Genomic DNA, 15998 nt, shown 5'->3' with positions numbered 1-15998 from the left:
GAAGCACGATGCAGACCTTGAAAACACCTTGAAAGATGCAGTAGCCCATAACCCATACTGTAAGTTTCATTTTCCAGGGAAATGAAGGTGCTTTTGATGCCATGAAACACATGGATGGATGCATTCAGGGGGCAAGAGTCACAACCGTCTGCAAAAATGTGCTTTCCCACCAGTTGATTTAGGTTTATTGATCAATGTTTTATATAAAAACATTTTTAAGGTCTCATTTTGTAAAATAAAAATAGGAATCATTCTTTAAAGGGACTGTTTGTAAGAATCAGAAATTGCTTGCTCTCCATAAATCACTGCTTATCCTAGAGATGGCTTTTCCTGCCTCAGCCTCCCGACCGCGGCCGGAGGGAACAGGGGAGACACCGGAGTTTTGGTCGGAGCACGGTCAACACTGTTTAGCAAGACGGGCTTCACTAGATATAACTTTGATGCTTCTGTGTAGTTTGTGTTGAAGCCTGAGTCTGAACAGTGTAGCAACACGCGAAGAAGTGTAAGAGTGTAAGAAGTTACAAACAGTCCCTTTAAGTGTTTATGCCACGCAAAATAGTCTAAATGTGGAAGGCTTTGGATGTTATAGTGCACAGCGGGTTTGCAGTAAAGTAAGTTATTGATATAATACTTTTCAAAACAAAAGTTAGCCTACAATGTGCTTCACAATAAAATCATTAAATATTAAAGGAACAGTGTGTAGGCTTTGGCGGCATCTAGTGGTGTGGTTACAGATTGCAACCAATTGAGTACCGCTCCTTGGCGTCACTTGGGATTAAGCTACAAAACCACTATAGTTAGGTTTAGGAAAGAAATACATGGTTGGGTTTAAAACTACTACGTTTGCGCAGTGAAAATGACACTGAACCTTGTGAACACGGGACAACAGCAGATTGTAACGTAACGCGCGGGACACGAACAGCGGTCTCCTGGATGAAAGCCTTGTGTTTGCTGGATGCAAAACAATAAAAGCTTGTTCTCAATTCAATTTAAGATGAGCTCTAGGAAGAGCCAGGAAAAAAAACCAAAGATGTTTGTACATGATTTAGAAGTACATGTTGTTCTCAAATGTAATACAAAAGTAGAAGGAAAATACTCTCATGTAGCAAAGCAAAACTGCAACTTGCTGTGTGCTCAGTTTATGTGTCCATTTACACACCAGAGCTTTCACAAAAATGTTGTCAACTTGTCCAAAAAACCTGTAACCACAGAGATGGAGCATTTTGTCTTCATGCGACAGTTTGACAGTGAAGACAGATGGGGGATTTAGACACAGAGCCACAAAGGTCCCCAGTCACAATCAAACCATTGTGATTACACGTCACCTTGAGCTCCACGGAGAGGACCAGAGAGAGTCATGTCTTATCATGTGTGTGATTTTTTGGTAACACCGTGTGAAAAGACTGAGTGAGATCATCTACGATGTGCTGTCTGACACCTGTGACTAAGTATGACGTTTTTAATCATAGTTCTCAAAAACGGCACTGATTCTCAGACTACATGTGCAGAATATCCTGCAGCAGCAGTGTGGATGCAACTGTGCACATTTTCCCCCGTATTCTGCATTTGTCATACATTTAATGAACATTGTGTACACATTTTTGTGTTCAATCACTGTGAAAATGCAAATACGGAGTGGACGTATCATTACAGTCAGAACAGGTGAGTCACTTCCTCTTTCCCCCTCAAAACCTTCATCAAAGAAAGGACCATTGTCCTCTGAAAACAACAACACATAACACCTCAGTTCTCCTCCTGCTCCTCTGTATGTGTCACACATGATCCTCATCAGCATTTCTTACACCTGTTGTCTTAACAATCAGGCTTTGACCCCTCCACTCCTTCATGCCGCTGCCCTGCAAATGTAAGATTGTTTTACTGCTGTATCACTCTATCGCTGCGTGATTTTACTGATGCACTTCGGACTAACTAGTGTATGAGTTGTTCATAACAGTGTCAGCTAATTGCTTGACAAGTAAGTAGTATTTATAAACCAAGTCAAGTCGCACAGACAGCAGGAAGTGTGTTCTTCTTGACGCCAGATTAATATCTGGTTTTGTTAGAAATCCTATCTCTTGTCATCATGTTAGTTTGTCACTCAAGCTTCACGTAAACATCGTCTGCCTGTAAGAGTGGGCGAGCCAGCCAAACAGCTCTGTAGAAACTGGCTCTGCCTGCAGCTCCAGTCTGTCTGTCACTCACTCACACACACACACACACGCGCACGCGCACGCGCACGCGCACGCGCACGCGCACACACACACACACACACACACACACACACACACACACACACGCACACACACACACACACACACACACACACACACACACGCACACACACGCACGCACACACACGCACGCACACACACACACACACACACACACACACACACACACACACACACACACACACGCACACACAAGCAAAACAACATTTGAATCTGAACTGGTTTAATTACATAAAATTATACACCTGACAATAACATCTCCAGTTCACCAGAACTTCTTCATTTCCAGTCAGAGTCACTTGAAATGTAAAAAAAGAAAAGAAAAGGGGTGTTCAAAACAAATGGTTAATATTTGACCACTACCAGGAAGTCATTCTCAAAAGTATTTCCTCACAGAAACAACCTGCTGAAGTTCAGGGAAACACAAAAACATTGTAACGTCATAAGTGGTTGTGGCAAGAGAACAGTAGAGTCTTGTCTGCACTTTTGTTCTCAATAACAAAGTAGCACACACACACAAAGCGGTGACTTTAGCGTTTGTTAGGAATCTGTTGTTATAATAATCGTGTTTGTTGTGTCTTTGTCTCACAAATGATCAGCTGCAACTAGGGCTGTCAACGTTGACGCGATAATAATGAAAAATCTTTTTAACCGCACTAATTTCTTTAACGCATTAACGCAATCGATCTTTCGTAGGTCGCAAAGGGTTCAGTTTTAAAGCTAGCATCATATAAAACTAGAAAAACCTGATGAATCCATCGGTACCAACCATGTCGTACTAGCTTGTCACGAGAGAGGCTAAATAACGCTCCAAATTTGCGTTAAATTTTGGTGAGGAAAAACTGGCATGGCCATTTTCAAAGGGGTCCCTTGACCTCTGACCTCAAGATCTGTGAATGAAAATGGGTTCTATGGGTACCCACGAGTCTCCCCTTTACAGACATGCCCACTTTATGATAATCACATGCAGTTTGGGGCAAGTCATAGTCAAGTGAGCACACTGACACACTGACAGCTGTTGGTGCCTGTTGGGCTGCAGTTTGCCATGTTATGATTTGAGCATATTGTTTTATGCTAAATGCAGTACCTGTGAGGGTTTCTGGACAATATTTGTCATTGTTTTGTGTTGTTAATTGATTTCCAATAATAAATATTTACATACATTTGCATAACGAAAGCATATTTGCCCTCTCCCATGTTGATGAGAGTATTAAATACTTGACAAATCTCCGAAATCTTAATGTAGATTTTGAACAGATAAAAAATGTGTAATTAATTTGCGCTTAATCCTGATTAACTAATCATGATTAACTAATCATGATTAACTATGGACAATCATGTGATTAATCGCGATTAAATATTTTTAATCGATTGACAGACCTAGCTGAAACACAAAAACAGGAACAAAAGTCTATTTGACCCAAATGTATTGTGTTGTGCTCTGTGTGTGTATATGTATGCGCATATGTATATTTGGTATATTTCTATTTTATTTATTATTGTTAATTTATGTATTTTAATTTTTTGTTTATTTCTATATTTTGTTTTGGGCTCTCGTGTGTGGAGAATGTGTTCTGTGTTGAAGGGGAGTTAGAAAAGAGAGTACATATTTGTTTTATGCTCCTTAATCCTTAAATGTTCGACCCTTTTGAAATCAATAGATATACTCTTAAAAAAAAAAAGCCTCTATAGTCAATGAGCCAGACCCCCAAAATTTGGCCGTCGTGCCACTTTGGAGGGACCATGTCTCATAGCGATTTTTTTAAAGGTTTATATCCCTAGTGTTGGAAAACGCATGATAGCATTACAGCAATGGTAGCTTTCTATGTGCTATCACTCCTTTTTTCATCCCTCATCATTAAAACTTTTCCATCTTTTTTCACCATTTTACACACAGATCCAGTATAAAAGAGGGAAACCAACACACAATATCATGAAGTCATATATCGTTGTAAAGCTTAGACTACAATCTATCCTTCAGTCACATTGTCATGACACTGAGGTCAAGAGAATTTGACCTTTGACCTCTAATACTGCAATAGGGCAAATTCTGAATGCAACTCCAAATGCCCTTATAACTAACTCCATATTGATCGCTTGTGCCCATGGATAGTTCCAGCATAAAGAGCACAAAAAGAGCTTTAAATTTATATATTATATGACTAACAACAATAACAACATTTCTTATCAGAATAAACGTAACTTTGTGCAGTTTGTATCTGATAGAATGTTCAGAACCTTGCATTGGATTCTGTTATTGGGGGCCGTTTGTAAATGGCTTTCTTAGCAGCAGAAACACAAAATAATACTAAAACTAAAAAAACTGTACTAAGAAATTAATTCTCTATCCATTATTTTATGTTTTCTCATTGTCAATATAAACATGTTCCAACTGATGAGGCCCTGACTCAGTGGCAATGGGTTATATTCCAGGTGATATGTGAAAATGATGTTCACTTTTTTATAAAGGCATGAAACTTGGTACACTTGAACAGTTTGGAGCCCTAAACATTTGGAGACATGGAGCCATCGCAACAAAATGACCATAACCAAATTATGTATTTTGCATCATAGCTCCTGTGCCAAACATGATAACACAGAAAAGGAGATGTCTATCCCTTTGTTTGGATGGCCAATGTTTACAATGATACCATTCACAATATCATAAACTGTTCAGGTGAATAGTTAATGGCGAATTCAGTGATGTTGTATGAAGCAAATCACACTATATGAGAACCTAGGCTAGACTTTATAATATCCTGTCTGTTGCATATAAAGTCTTAATCCTTTTGTTCATTAATCCTGACAATACAGTGACTGTGAAGAGTTTAACAATACTTTTACTTTTACCGTAACATGTTTGGCACAGGAGTTATGATGCAAAATACATAATTTGGTTATGGTAATTTTTCTACCAAACAACTGATCATGCTGGAACTAACAGTGTCCTGGAAAGAGCGTATGGATAAGGCCAATGAGAGGAAGCGAGACCAAGTACCAGGAGCTAGTGTAAGAATGTAGAAGGCAAGGCTGGCGAACTCGCTGTGAGCCTGTGGAGGTGGGCTGCAAAGCATTTGGGCCCTGGGCAATGGGTATCACCGGGGAGGCCATAGAGGAAGGCCATCAGATCCATTACTGAAGCTGCAGAGAAAGCCACCAGACTGGCTTTGGATCAAGAGGCTAGATCCATGGGCGACTGCTGCTGGGACTCAAGCTGGGGTCTGATCAACCCTGGCTGGGTCGCCTGGGCGAGAGTGTCTGATGTTGAAAGACCCGAAATACCCAATGACCCCAGGTTCCATCGCTGATGATGCATCCCGGCACATCTGCAGGATGTATCTTTCATCTTTTGTGTTTGACATTCTTTTTAAGCTTTAAGTTGTTATGGTCATATTGAATATTGCTCTCCTCTTTACAGTCACTGTATTGTCAGGGTTAATGAACAAAAGGATCAAGCTTTTTAAAACTCTATAAAACATACATGCACATAACAGACATGATATTATAGTCTAGTTAAGTAGTAGTAGTTAAATCTAGCCTAGGTTCTCATATAGTGTGATTTGCTTCATACAACATCACTGAATTCACCATTAACTATTCACCTGAACAGTTTATGATATTGTGAATGGTATCATTGTAAACATTGGCCATCCAAACAAAGGGATAGACATCACCTTTTCTGTGTTATCATGTTTGGCACAGGAGCTATGATGCAAAATACATAATTTGGTTATGGTAATTTTTGTTGCGATGGCTCCATGTCTCAAAATGTTTAGGGCTCCAAACTGTTCAAGTGTACCAAGTTTCATGCCTTTATAAAAAAGTGAACATCATTTTCACATATCACCTGGAATATAACCCATTGCCACTGAGTCAGGGCCTCATCAGTTGGAACATGTTTATATTGACAATGAGAAAACATAAAATAATGGATAGAGAATTAATTTCTTAGTACAGTTTTTTTAGTTTTAGTATTATTTTGTGTTTCTGCTGCTAAGAAAGCCATTTACAAACGGCCCCCAATAACAGAATCCAATGCAAGGTTCTGAACATTTTATCAGATACAAACTGCACAAAGTTACGTTTATTCTGATAAGAAATGTTGTTATTGTTGTTAGTCATATAATATATCAATTTAAAGCTCTTTTTGTGCTCTTTATGCTGGAACTATCCATGGGCACAAGCGATCAATATGGAGTTAGTTATAAGGGCATTTGGAGTTGCATTCAGAATTTGCCCCATTGCAGCATTAGAGGTCAAAGGTCAAATTCTCTTGACCTCAGTGTCATGACAATGTGAATGAAGGATAGATTATAGTCTAAGCTTTACAACGATATATGACTTCATGATATTGTGTGTTGGTTTCCCTCTTTTATACTGGATCTATGTGTAAAATGGCGAAAAAAGATGGAAAAGTTTTAATGATGGAGGGATGAAAAAAGGAGTGATAGCACATAGAAAGCTACCATTGCTGTAATGCTATCATGCGTTTTCCAACACTAGGGATATAAACCTTTAAAAAAATCACTATGAGACATGGTTCCTCCAAAGTGGCACGACCAACCCCCTGGCTCATGGACTACTACATGTAACTTTGATTCATAAAATGTAGACACAGCTCTTCATGCTTTGCTGTTGCTAGAGACTGCCCTCTTCTGGTGGAAGCTTGTTACAGTAAGACCTTTTTCTACTTTTTCAGTAACTTGTAAACATGGATATAAAATATGAAATATAAATCTGAAATCCATCATTAACACTCAATCACAGTTGATGAGACACGTCATACAGAAAATGGGTTTATTTGTAATACAGCAGGATTTTGTTTGTTGTCTTACATCACATACAGATGTCCCCTTGCATTCAGCATTGAAACATGGTCTTCACCGTTTTTAAATCTACTTGTGTAACTATAACGGTACAGAATGAATCATCAGAAGTTTTTTTTGTTTGTTTGTTTGTTTTTGTTCATACTGATTCTCATTGTTTATCACAGACACAGTCTACATCAAAGTTTCTTTACACCCCAAAGAAAAAGCAAAGAAATCTACCACCAAATATGAATCAAGTAAACAAAAAGACAAAACCTTTGCCTGATCATCTTGTATTGTGGTGCAAAAACCTGCCTTTTGAGGGCTTAGAGAAATACATCTGTAAATCATTCTTTATAGATAAATATATGTGACTCGAAATCAGAAACAAACGAGCTGAGAGGAAATCAATTAGAAGTCATCACTAAATATAAGGCCACAAAACCCAAATGATTTAACATACAGTATATGCTGAATTTGAACAAAGCACTCATAACCTGGTGGAGTGGATTTACAGTGTGTTGTACTGTCACTGGTGTATGAGTAGTAGTACCCATGTATGGCACATAAGAAGTTGTTTTATTGTCTGTGGAATCTGCTGGTATCAGTGGTGACGCAGGAACTCGTCTGCTGTTCAGAAGCGAGTTCGTGGATGTGCTGATGATCGAACTGATCTGCTTACCCTGCTTTCTTTCACATAATTATCACCGAAATAAAGGAATATAGCATGTCAAATAAATATCACAGCCATTTATAGATTCATCAACAATATTCACATTCAGTAACACAAAGTTATCATCCCCCCGATATGCAAGTCCGAGACAAAAACACACGAAGCGAGAGCAACCTGATGCAGTTTGAGTACTCATATGGACACACATGAAGGCAGCAGGTCATGTGTGTTGTGTTTTGTATACTGCTTTCACATTAAAAAAGACCATAAAGCTGACTATACTATATTTAACGCATGTTGACAACTAAATGCAGAAGTTGGTGGTTGGGTTAGTTTCTGCATCCTACTGTAAACAGCACCAGAACACGATGGGGTCAAAAACCTACAAACAGCGTCAACATGCATGCAGCTCCGAGGATGGAAAAGTATGCAACAATGTCAGCAAGATCTACCAGGATGCATGCAGCTCAGGCGGTCGAGAACGCGTTGTTAAAATATTTAAAAAGGGCGGCTTCAACACTGTGGGTTGCCACGCGGGGGGTAGAAACGCGCCACAGATATCAAAAGGTTTCAAAAATGAGGCAGTAAGAGGACGTGTGACAGGGGAAACTTCCGTCCTGTTGTCTTTTTTCATGATTAATACTGACAGTATGTGAGCACGCTCACACACATGTACACACTTGGTCTGAGTATCAAAGGGCCTCAGCATTGCTCACAAATTAAAACGGTGACATGAATCTGCCAGCTGTGATTGTTCCCAAAACATGGCTCCGTTAGGAAAAAAAATACAAAACAAAAACAGGAAGTGCAACTGACACAGAACAGTTCTCTGTATGAAAGACATATATCAACAAAAAGTAAGTCATATCGGACTCATTGCTGACTCGGAGTCACACATGACTTGGTACAGCATCTAGAGACGAACATACAGTACATTGCACCTAAGGACAAGAGGTGGACACAGGAAAAGCAAGTGTCTGCTGTGAGTGCTTACGGTTAGTGTGCATTTGTGTGGTTAAATATGAAGTAAATCTGTTTTTAATAAGCGCTGAAAACTATTAGGAACCTCAACAGACTGAAAATGAAAGCCTAAAATCTCCCCCAAAGTACCCAGAATCTTGCTTCTCACCTATTGATCAGAACCCCTGTACCTAACTTACGCCCCCATTCCCTAAAACAAATAAAAACGTTGGACGGATGTGGCTGCTTGTTCCAGTTTTCTTCTTACTTCTTGTTCTTGAGTTGATTGGCCAGCCAATCAAGACCCTCGTAGAGGCCGTCGCCGCTGGTGGCGCAGGTGGCCTGGATGTACCAGTTACGGTGACGCAGGGAGTGTAAGCCCAGCTTGTCTGTGATCTCGGCGGCATTCATGGCGTTCGGTAAGTCCTGTCAGAGACACGAGAGTTCAGTGAGGAAGAGTGATCAGCGATGAGGCTTTTGTGTGACCCTAATGATGTCTTCTTCTATTGTTTGGGTTAAAATATGTATGTATGCAATTACTGTGGATATGTGTACTGTACTTTTCCTGTACAATTTGAACATTTCATATTTCACGTGCAATAATGTCTGTCTATTACTATATTTTTTACTACTATATTTGTATGTATTTTATATTTCTTTATGTGTTGCTTTTTATGGTTTACTTATTATTATATCTTTATTGTTTACTTACTTATTTATTATATCTTGTTTTGCTTTTTACTGATGCCTCTTACTTACTACTTTAATGTTGTTTGCACTGTCCCCTTTGCTGCTGTAACACTGCAAATTTCCCCGCTGTGGGACTAATAAAGGATTGTCTTATCATATCTTATCTTATATGTAGAGCTAGATCAATTAGTATTAAACTATTTAAAAAAATCTCCAACTATTTTGATAATCGATTAATCAGTTTGAGTAATTTTTTTATGAAATAAAGTCAAAATTCTCTGATTCCAGCTTCTTAAATGTGAATATTTTCTGGTTTCTATGACAGTAAACGGAATATCTTTGAGTCGTGGACAAAACAAGACATTTGAAGACGTCATCTTGGGCTTTGGGAAACACTGATCGAAATTTTTCAACATTTTCTGACATTTTATAGACCAAACATCTAATCGATTAATCGAGAAAATGATCAGTCACATTAATGGATGATGAGAATGATCATTAGTTGCAGCCCTTCTTTTATGCATATCTGAAGTAAATTAAGTGATTATTCAATTGACACCAATTGTTTTGATATTTTTTTCCATGAAATAGGCCAAACATTCTCTGGTTCCAGCTTTTTCAATGTGAAGATTTGCTGCTTTTCTTTTGTCATATATGATATAAATTAAATATCAAAACAAGCAGTTTGTAGTTGTCACCTTGAGCTCTGTGAAATTGTTGAGGGCATTTTGTAGGTTGTAAACTACCCTAAAATATAAGACCTTCCGCGACTTTCTGTGTTTCCTGCCTTTAGACGGCTTTTAATGTGAAGAATGCAGGCCAGTCGTTCCGAGAAAATCCAACGAATGTGATGTCAAGCGCGCTCGCAAGTGCCTTTACTCTCTTCAGCTCCGTTACAAGGCTAACAGTGTGAAACCATGGCTAAAGTTCAGTTGGAAATGGAGTCCGCTAACGCCAACAAACGACCAGCCCCTACCACAACTCAGACTCCAACACAAACTCCACGGAAGCACAAAAAACACAAAGTTATATCTGGTGACGCCCGTCTTGCAAATCAGGAATGTGACCGACGTCAGGTGAATTCTAAGATCAATATTGCCTTTGAATTTAGATCACAAATAATTACATCAGCTTGAGGTAGAATTTTATCTGAAGGATACTAAGAGGTGGGTTAATGAGGGTTGATGCTCCACTACATCCCTCATTTCTATGTACAGTATATATGTGCAGAGCAGTTATGGTTTCTTGCCTGTTTGTTGGCAAACACAAGGAGGACTGCATCTCTCAGTTCGTCCTCAGCCAGCATCCTCATCAGCTCCTCTCGTGCTTCGTTCACACGCTCTCTGTCGTTACTGTCCACCACGAAGATTAGACCTGAAACAGCAAAAGGAACAAACAAAATGTGTTTTTTCCTGAAGAAGAAGAAGAAGAGGAAAGTTGCCGGTGTTACCCTGTGATTAGCTCGTCTCACCCTGTGTGTTCTGAAAGTAGTGTCTCCAGAGGGGGCGGATCTTGTCCTGCCCGCCCACGTCCCACACAGTGAAGCTGATGTTCTTGTACTCCACCGTCTCCACGTTAAACCCTAAAAATAAGAGCGGAGAAACACAATGTGTAAAAACAAACCCAGTGGTCCACTCTTTAGTGTGCACAGCAAAACTTAAACCTGCAGTAGGCAGAATATTTTTTGCATCATTGGGCAAAAATTCCATTATAACCTTTCAGCATATTGTAATTCGAGTGATCTGAGAGAAAACTAGACTTCTGCACCTCCTCATGGCTCTGTTTTCAGGCTTTAAAAAATGTAGCCCGTGACTGGAGACTATGGCCAATCACAGGTAGGGATGTGCATTCCAAGCAAAAATACTATTCGAAGTCACTGGGAATTAGTCGATTATTATTCGAAAATCGCCGCATAACTACCAGCTGGTGAGTGGTGCTTGGTATTTCCTCAACTGATCTCAACATGGCTGCCGGGTCACAAACTTTCTAATTTTACAGCTAAACAGTACACTACAAGATGTTTCTGAAAACATTTGAGGCAAGAAATAGGCATTACAGTAACAGAATATTGATTCATATTTGATCAGCGCTGCCTAGTTTGACTGTTTGATCAGAGTTTGCGAGTGATTGACAGCTGGTCAGAGACGGCAAGGCTCCAGCTCGGCTCTGATTGGTTGTTTTCTTCCAGTCTGTTCAATCTTGAAGATGCCATTAGGAGCACCGGAGGACACAGAGGCACATGATTTTTTTCAGATTACCTGTCTCATGTACTACTGTCAGGATAGAGTGACCGTTTTATAAACATAACTTTTTAAAATCACATTTTCTCCATTTCTACCCACTTCAGCTTTAATATTATGTTGACTGTGCACCTACCAATGGTCGGGATGGTGGTGACTATTTCCCCCAGTTTGAGCTTGTAGAGGATTGTTGTTTTTCCCGCAGCATCGAGCCCCACCATCAAGATCCTCATCTCCTTCTTCCCTATGAGGCTCTTCAGCAAATTCCCGAAAATGTTCCCCATGATTCAGATGAAGTTCTTAAACTTCAGTGTATGGCTACAATCGTGATTACAGATGCCTTTCTGTGGAGTTTCACTTGTCCAGCAGGGATAGATTATAAAGGAGGGCTGAAAAGAAACAGAACAAATAACCATTATTTTTATGTGTGTTGCTAATATTGCGAGGTAAACATCAAATCAAGGTCTAAATCACAAACATGTTGAATAAAAGAGAAGATTATTAATAAGCTAAACTGTCTGTAAGGCCGTTGTTAAACTACAATCACGGGAATGCTCCAGCTCACCTTCGTTTTCTCTTCTATCACAAATACTACCACCCTGCTGCCAGATACTCTCACTTCTACATGCACACCCCAAGACAGGTGCAAGCTATGCTAATTGCCCTCAGTCATCATCACAGAGAGGGCGAAGGAGAAGCATGTCAGTGCCATGACTCCAGGCTGCAGCACAATCTGTTCAGAACCCTTTTTTCTCTTTCAAATGGTATCCTGCAACAACGCCAAGCCCTCAGAGCACATGCAAAATGTCCTACATTACCAGGCCTGGCTTGAACACATTCAGTTCAACTCCAACCTCAAAGCCACCTGGACTAAATAAAGCAGGGACAGAAGAACACGATTTTCACGAGTCTGCAGTCTAGTTGTATTTTCAGAATATTGTAAGAGGCCAAAAAATGTTTTGCAGATATAGTTGTCAATGGAGCATAGGAGGAAAATACTATTTCAGTGTAACAGGAGAGACTTCAGAGACCAGGTCCAATGCACACTGAAGCACATGGATTAAAATCAATCAACTTTAATAGAAGACTAACGTTTCAATGCCAACTGTGTCTTCATCAGAGGACTCTGTGTGCTTTGGACCTGGTCTCTGAAGTCTCTCCTGTTACAAGATTGCCCTATTCTGTGAGTACCGGACAGGCCTACTATTCTTTGTGAAATGGCTGAAGCGCGTTTAAGCTCCTTTTCTTCACTATTCCAGTGTCCAATCTTAAGGTAGAGGTGCACAAGCTCAAAGGTCCACTTACTGTACCAGCTTTCTGAGCTTTCAACCACATACTACTAGCCTGATGATCAGATTGATTTCATTTCAATTCATTTGTTAATTTGTCTTTTAATTTTCACTATTTGAAGTGCTGAACAGATTGGACATCATTCAGAGGTCTAGAACCAGGCTTGTATCTTGTGGTTTATGTATTTATGTTCAGGGCCGGCTTAAGGCACAGGCCATATAGACAATCGCCAGGGTGCTACGTTCTCGGGGGCGCTGGTCGCCCTCTAAAAAAAAAAAAGAAATACCGGTAGGCGCCCTTCCTCATTTTCTGAATTGAGGTAACAAATGAACAAATACAGAAAGAAAGAAAGAAAGAAATGCACTTTTGACCCCTTTTAAAAGTGTAAACTGTAGTGAAACTGACTAAACACTTTTAAGACAACAATATCACCATTGGACCAATTCATCCATCCATCCATTATTTGTAACCACTGATCCTATTCAGGGTCGCCAGCTGAAATTGGGCGAAGGCGGGTACACCCTGGACAGGTCGCCAGACTTGCCTGTGAGGTGACAGTGCTAACCACCGCACCATCAGGGACCAATTGTTTATTTATATTATAATATGGGCTGTCAATCGATTCAAATATTTAATTGTGATTAATCCCATGATTGTCCATAGTTAATCGTGATACATTTTTTTTATCTTTTCAAAATGTACCTTAAAGGGAGATTTGTCAGGTATTTAATACTCTTATCAAAATGAGAGTGGACAAATATGCTGCTTTACAAAAATGTATGTATATATTTATAATTGGAAATCAATTAACAACACAAAACAATGACAAATATTGTCCAGAAACCCTCACAGGTGCTGCATTTAGCATAAAACAATATGCTCAAATCATAACATGGCAAACTCAAACCCAACAGACAACAACAGCTGTCAGTGTGTCAGTGTGTTGACTTGACTATGACTTGCCCCGAACTGCATGTGATTATCATAAAGTGGGCATGTCTTTAAAGGGGAGACTCGTGGGTATCCATAGAACCCATTTTCATTCACATATCTTGAGGTCAGAGGTCAAGACTCCCCTTTGAAAACCAGTTTCTCCTCGCCAAAACTTTGCTTAAGTTTGGAGCGTTATTTAGCCTCCTTCCCGACAAGCTAGTATGAAATGGTTGGATTCTGGAGGTTGAACCCTAACCCTATAGCCCTATAGAGCTCCAAATCCGAATTACGGGCTAGAGCCGGCCCTGTTTATGTTGCTTTTCAACACAGCACATTTTCAACAGAAAACAATGCAAAGTGATGTGTTATAAGTGATATAAATGTTACCAACTAATGTCTTCCAAATGTACAAATATACCTCTGGACATTGTGGTATATTGTAGGAGTATATGTGCTATGTGAAATGTCATAGTCAGGGTCTGAAATTAACCTTTTTCCTCACCTGCCACTGTGGCAGGTCACTGAACATTTCTACCGGCCACACAATTTTTGTCAATTGTCTGCCACTTCTGAAATCTAGGTAGAACGCTTTAAAATTGTAAACACTGAGTCAGTGGTACCAGACTGTAGAATTATGGAATATATCATGTTACCTTAATCCATGACTACTGTATATTTAATTCAGGCTTTAGAATTAAGGAAAACCTGTCTGCCATGGTGGCAGGTGACCTGCATTTTTTACCTGCCACAGCCAACATTTAGCCTGTATTTGGCAGGTGGCAGGTGCTAATGTCATTCCCTGGTCATAGTAAATGCACATACTGAATTATAAAGTATGTGCACACAAGCTATATGTCACAATGGGGGGGAAAGATCCTTATCATGTGCATTGACTTGATCATCAGGGATTCAGAGACTCAAATAAAGTGATAAATAGAAGATCAAATAGAAGTAGTCAGTAGATATAGGGTTAGTTGCAGCCCAGCAACACCAGTGAGGGATTCAGAGACTCAAATAAAGTGATAAATAGAAGATAAATAGAAGATAAGATAGAAGTAGTCAGTAGATATAAGGCTATAGTTGCAGCCCTGTCCATGGTGCTGAAGAGGAGCACCACTATGATCTCCACACATTGTCACCAGTGTGACTCCTATCCTCCTCTCACTGCTTTGGTTTACAGGTTTTACATATTATTAACTCTTATACTGTGTGGTTTATGTGTGAGCAGCAGGGCCACGATGTGCCGACGGCCTCATCATGTTAACTCAGCTCTGAGGTGACTCAGGTTAGCCGTTAGGATGCTAGCTGCTATATGGTAGCTAGGTAACCTATACGGTAGCTAGGTAACCTGTATGGTAGCTAGGTAACGGTACGGCTATCCTGCCGTTAGTAGCCGTTAGTAGCCGTTAACATCGGCCCCTGAACATCTCTCTCCGCTTTACTTGAAGATTCACACTGAATTTCAGCCACCAATCTTCATAGTTTCTTCATTATCTAATATGTTGTAAGCTCGTTTGTCAGTCTAGTTTAGTTTTATGCTGTATCAATGAGATGTAACGGTAGTTAGCGTCTATCTGCGGTCCTGATCCTCCTCATTCATCCCCCCGCTGTCCGCTATCAGCTCCTCCTCAGCGGGCATCCTGCTGCCAGAGAGCCGCCCGACGCTGCTACCAGCCGGACAACACGGAGGCAACACACCGGTATTTAATCAACCTGCTGGGATATATATATTATCGGTTTCAGTGGTGGTGTTGGCAGCATCCTCACTTACCTGAGCCGAGGAGTCCTCTACTAAACGTCTCACGGTATGTTCCGGAGGGGCGGGCGGACAACTCAGCAGTAAACGAGATCTCGCGAGATTTGACGTGAGATCTCAGTATAGAGATTTGTTGTTACACATTTACAAAACTGATTAGGCACACACACACACTGAGATACAGTTAAACAACTCTACACACACATTATGCAGATTGTTTTCATGCTACTTCTTTTTGCTTTCATTTACAGAAGAACTTCTCAAAACAGTTTTAAAAAGATATCATACTAACAAAGATTGAGACTCATTTTTAACAATTTTAGGCAGATGAAATTTGCATAATTAATTTGATTAATATATAAATAATACATAAATATTAATAAATAGATATTAATATAATACATAAATAATATAACT

The 15998-nt window shown here is 39.8% G+C and overlaps 1 protein-coding gene across 1 annotated transcript; it reads right to left on the bottom strand.

Moving 5' to 3' along the window:
* Positions 1-7014: 7014 nt before the first annotated feature.
* Positions 7015-15715, bottom strand: LOC141766744 (ADP-ribosylation factor 3). The gene is made up of 5 exons (XM_074633867.1): positions 15597-15715; positions 11739-11991; positions 10834-10944; positions 10612-10736; positions 7015-9098 (listed from the first exon to the last, which is right to left on the bottom strand). Exons 2-5 carry the CDS (start codon positions 11884-11886, stop codon positions 8937-8939), a joined length of 546 nt encoding a protein of 181 aa, XP_074489968.1. The 5' UTR covers positions 11887-11991; positions 15597-15715; the 3' UTR covers positions 7015-8936.
* Positions 15716-15998: the final 283 nt, after the last annotated feature.

Source organism: Sebastes fasciatus, chromosome 1 (genome assembly GCF_043250625.1).
Source record: "Sebastes fasciatus isolate fSebFas1 chromosome 1, fSebFas1.pri, whole genome shotgun sequence".
NCBI lineage: Eukaryota > Metazoa > Chordata > Actinopteri > Perciformes > Sebastidae > Sebastes > Sebastes fasciatus.
This window is presented reverse-complemented; position numbering and strand designations above follow the sequence as displayed.

Coding starts and splice junctions, on each gene's coding strand:
- LOC141766744 (XM_074633867.1), bottom strand. CDS start 11,886: ATGGGGAACATTTTCGGGAATTTGCTGAAGAGCCTCATAGGGAAGAAG. Junction 10,737..10,833: donor CTACTTTCAGAACACACAGG/GTGAGACGAGCT, acceptor TTGCTGTTTCAG/GTCTAATCTTCGTGGTGGAC. Junction 9,099..10,611: donor TTGTGTTTGCCAACAAACAG/GCAAGAAACCAT, acceptor TGTCTCTGACAG/GACTTACCGAACGCCATGAA.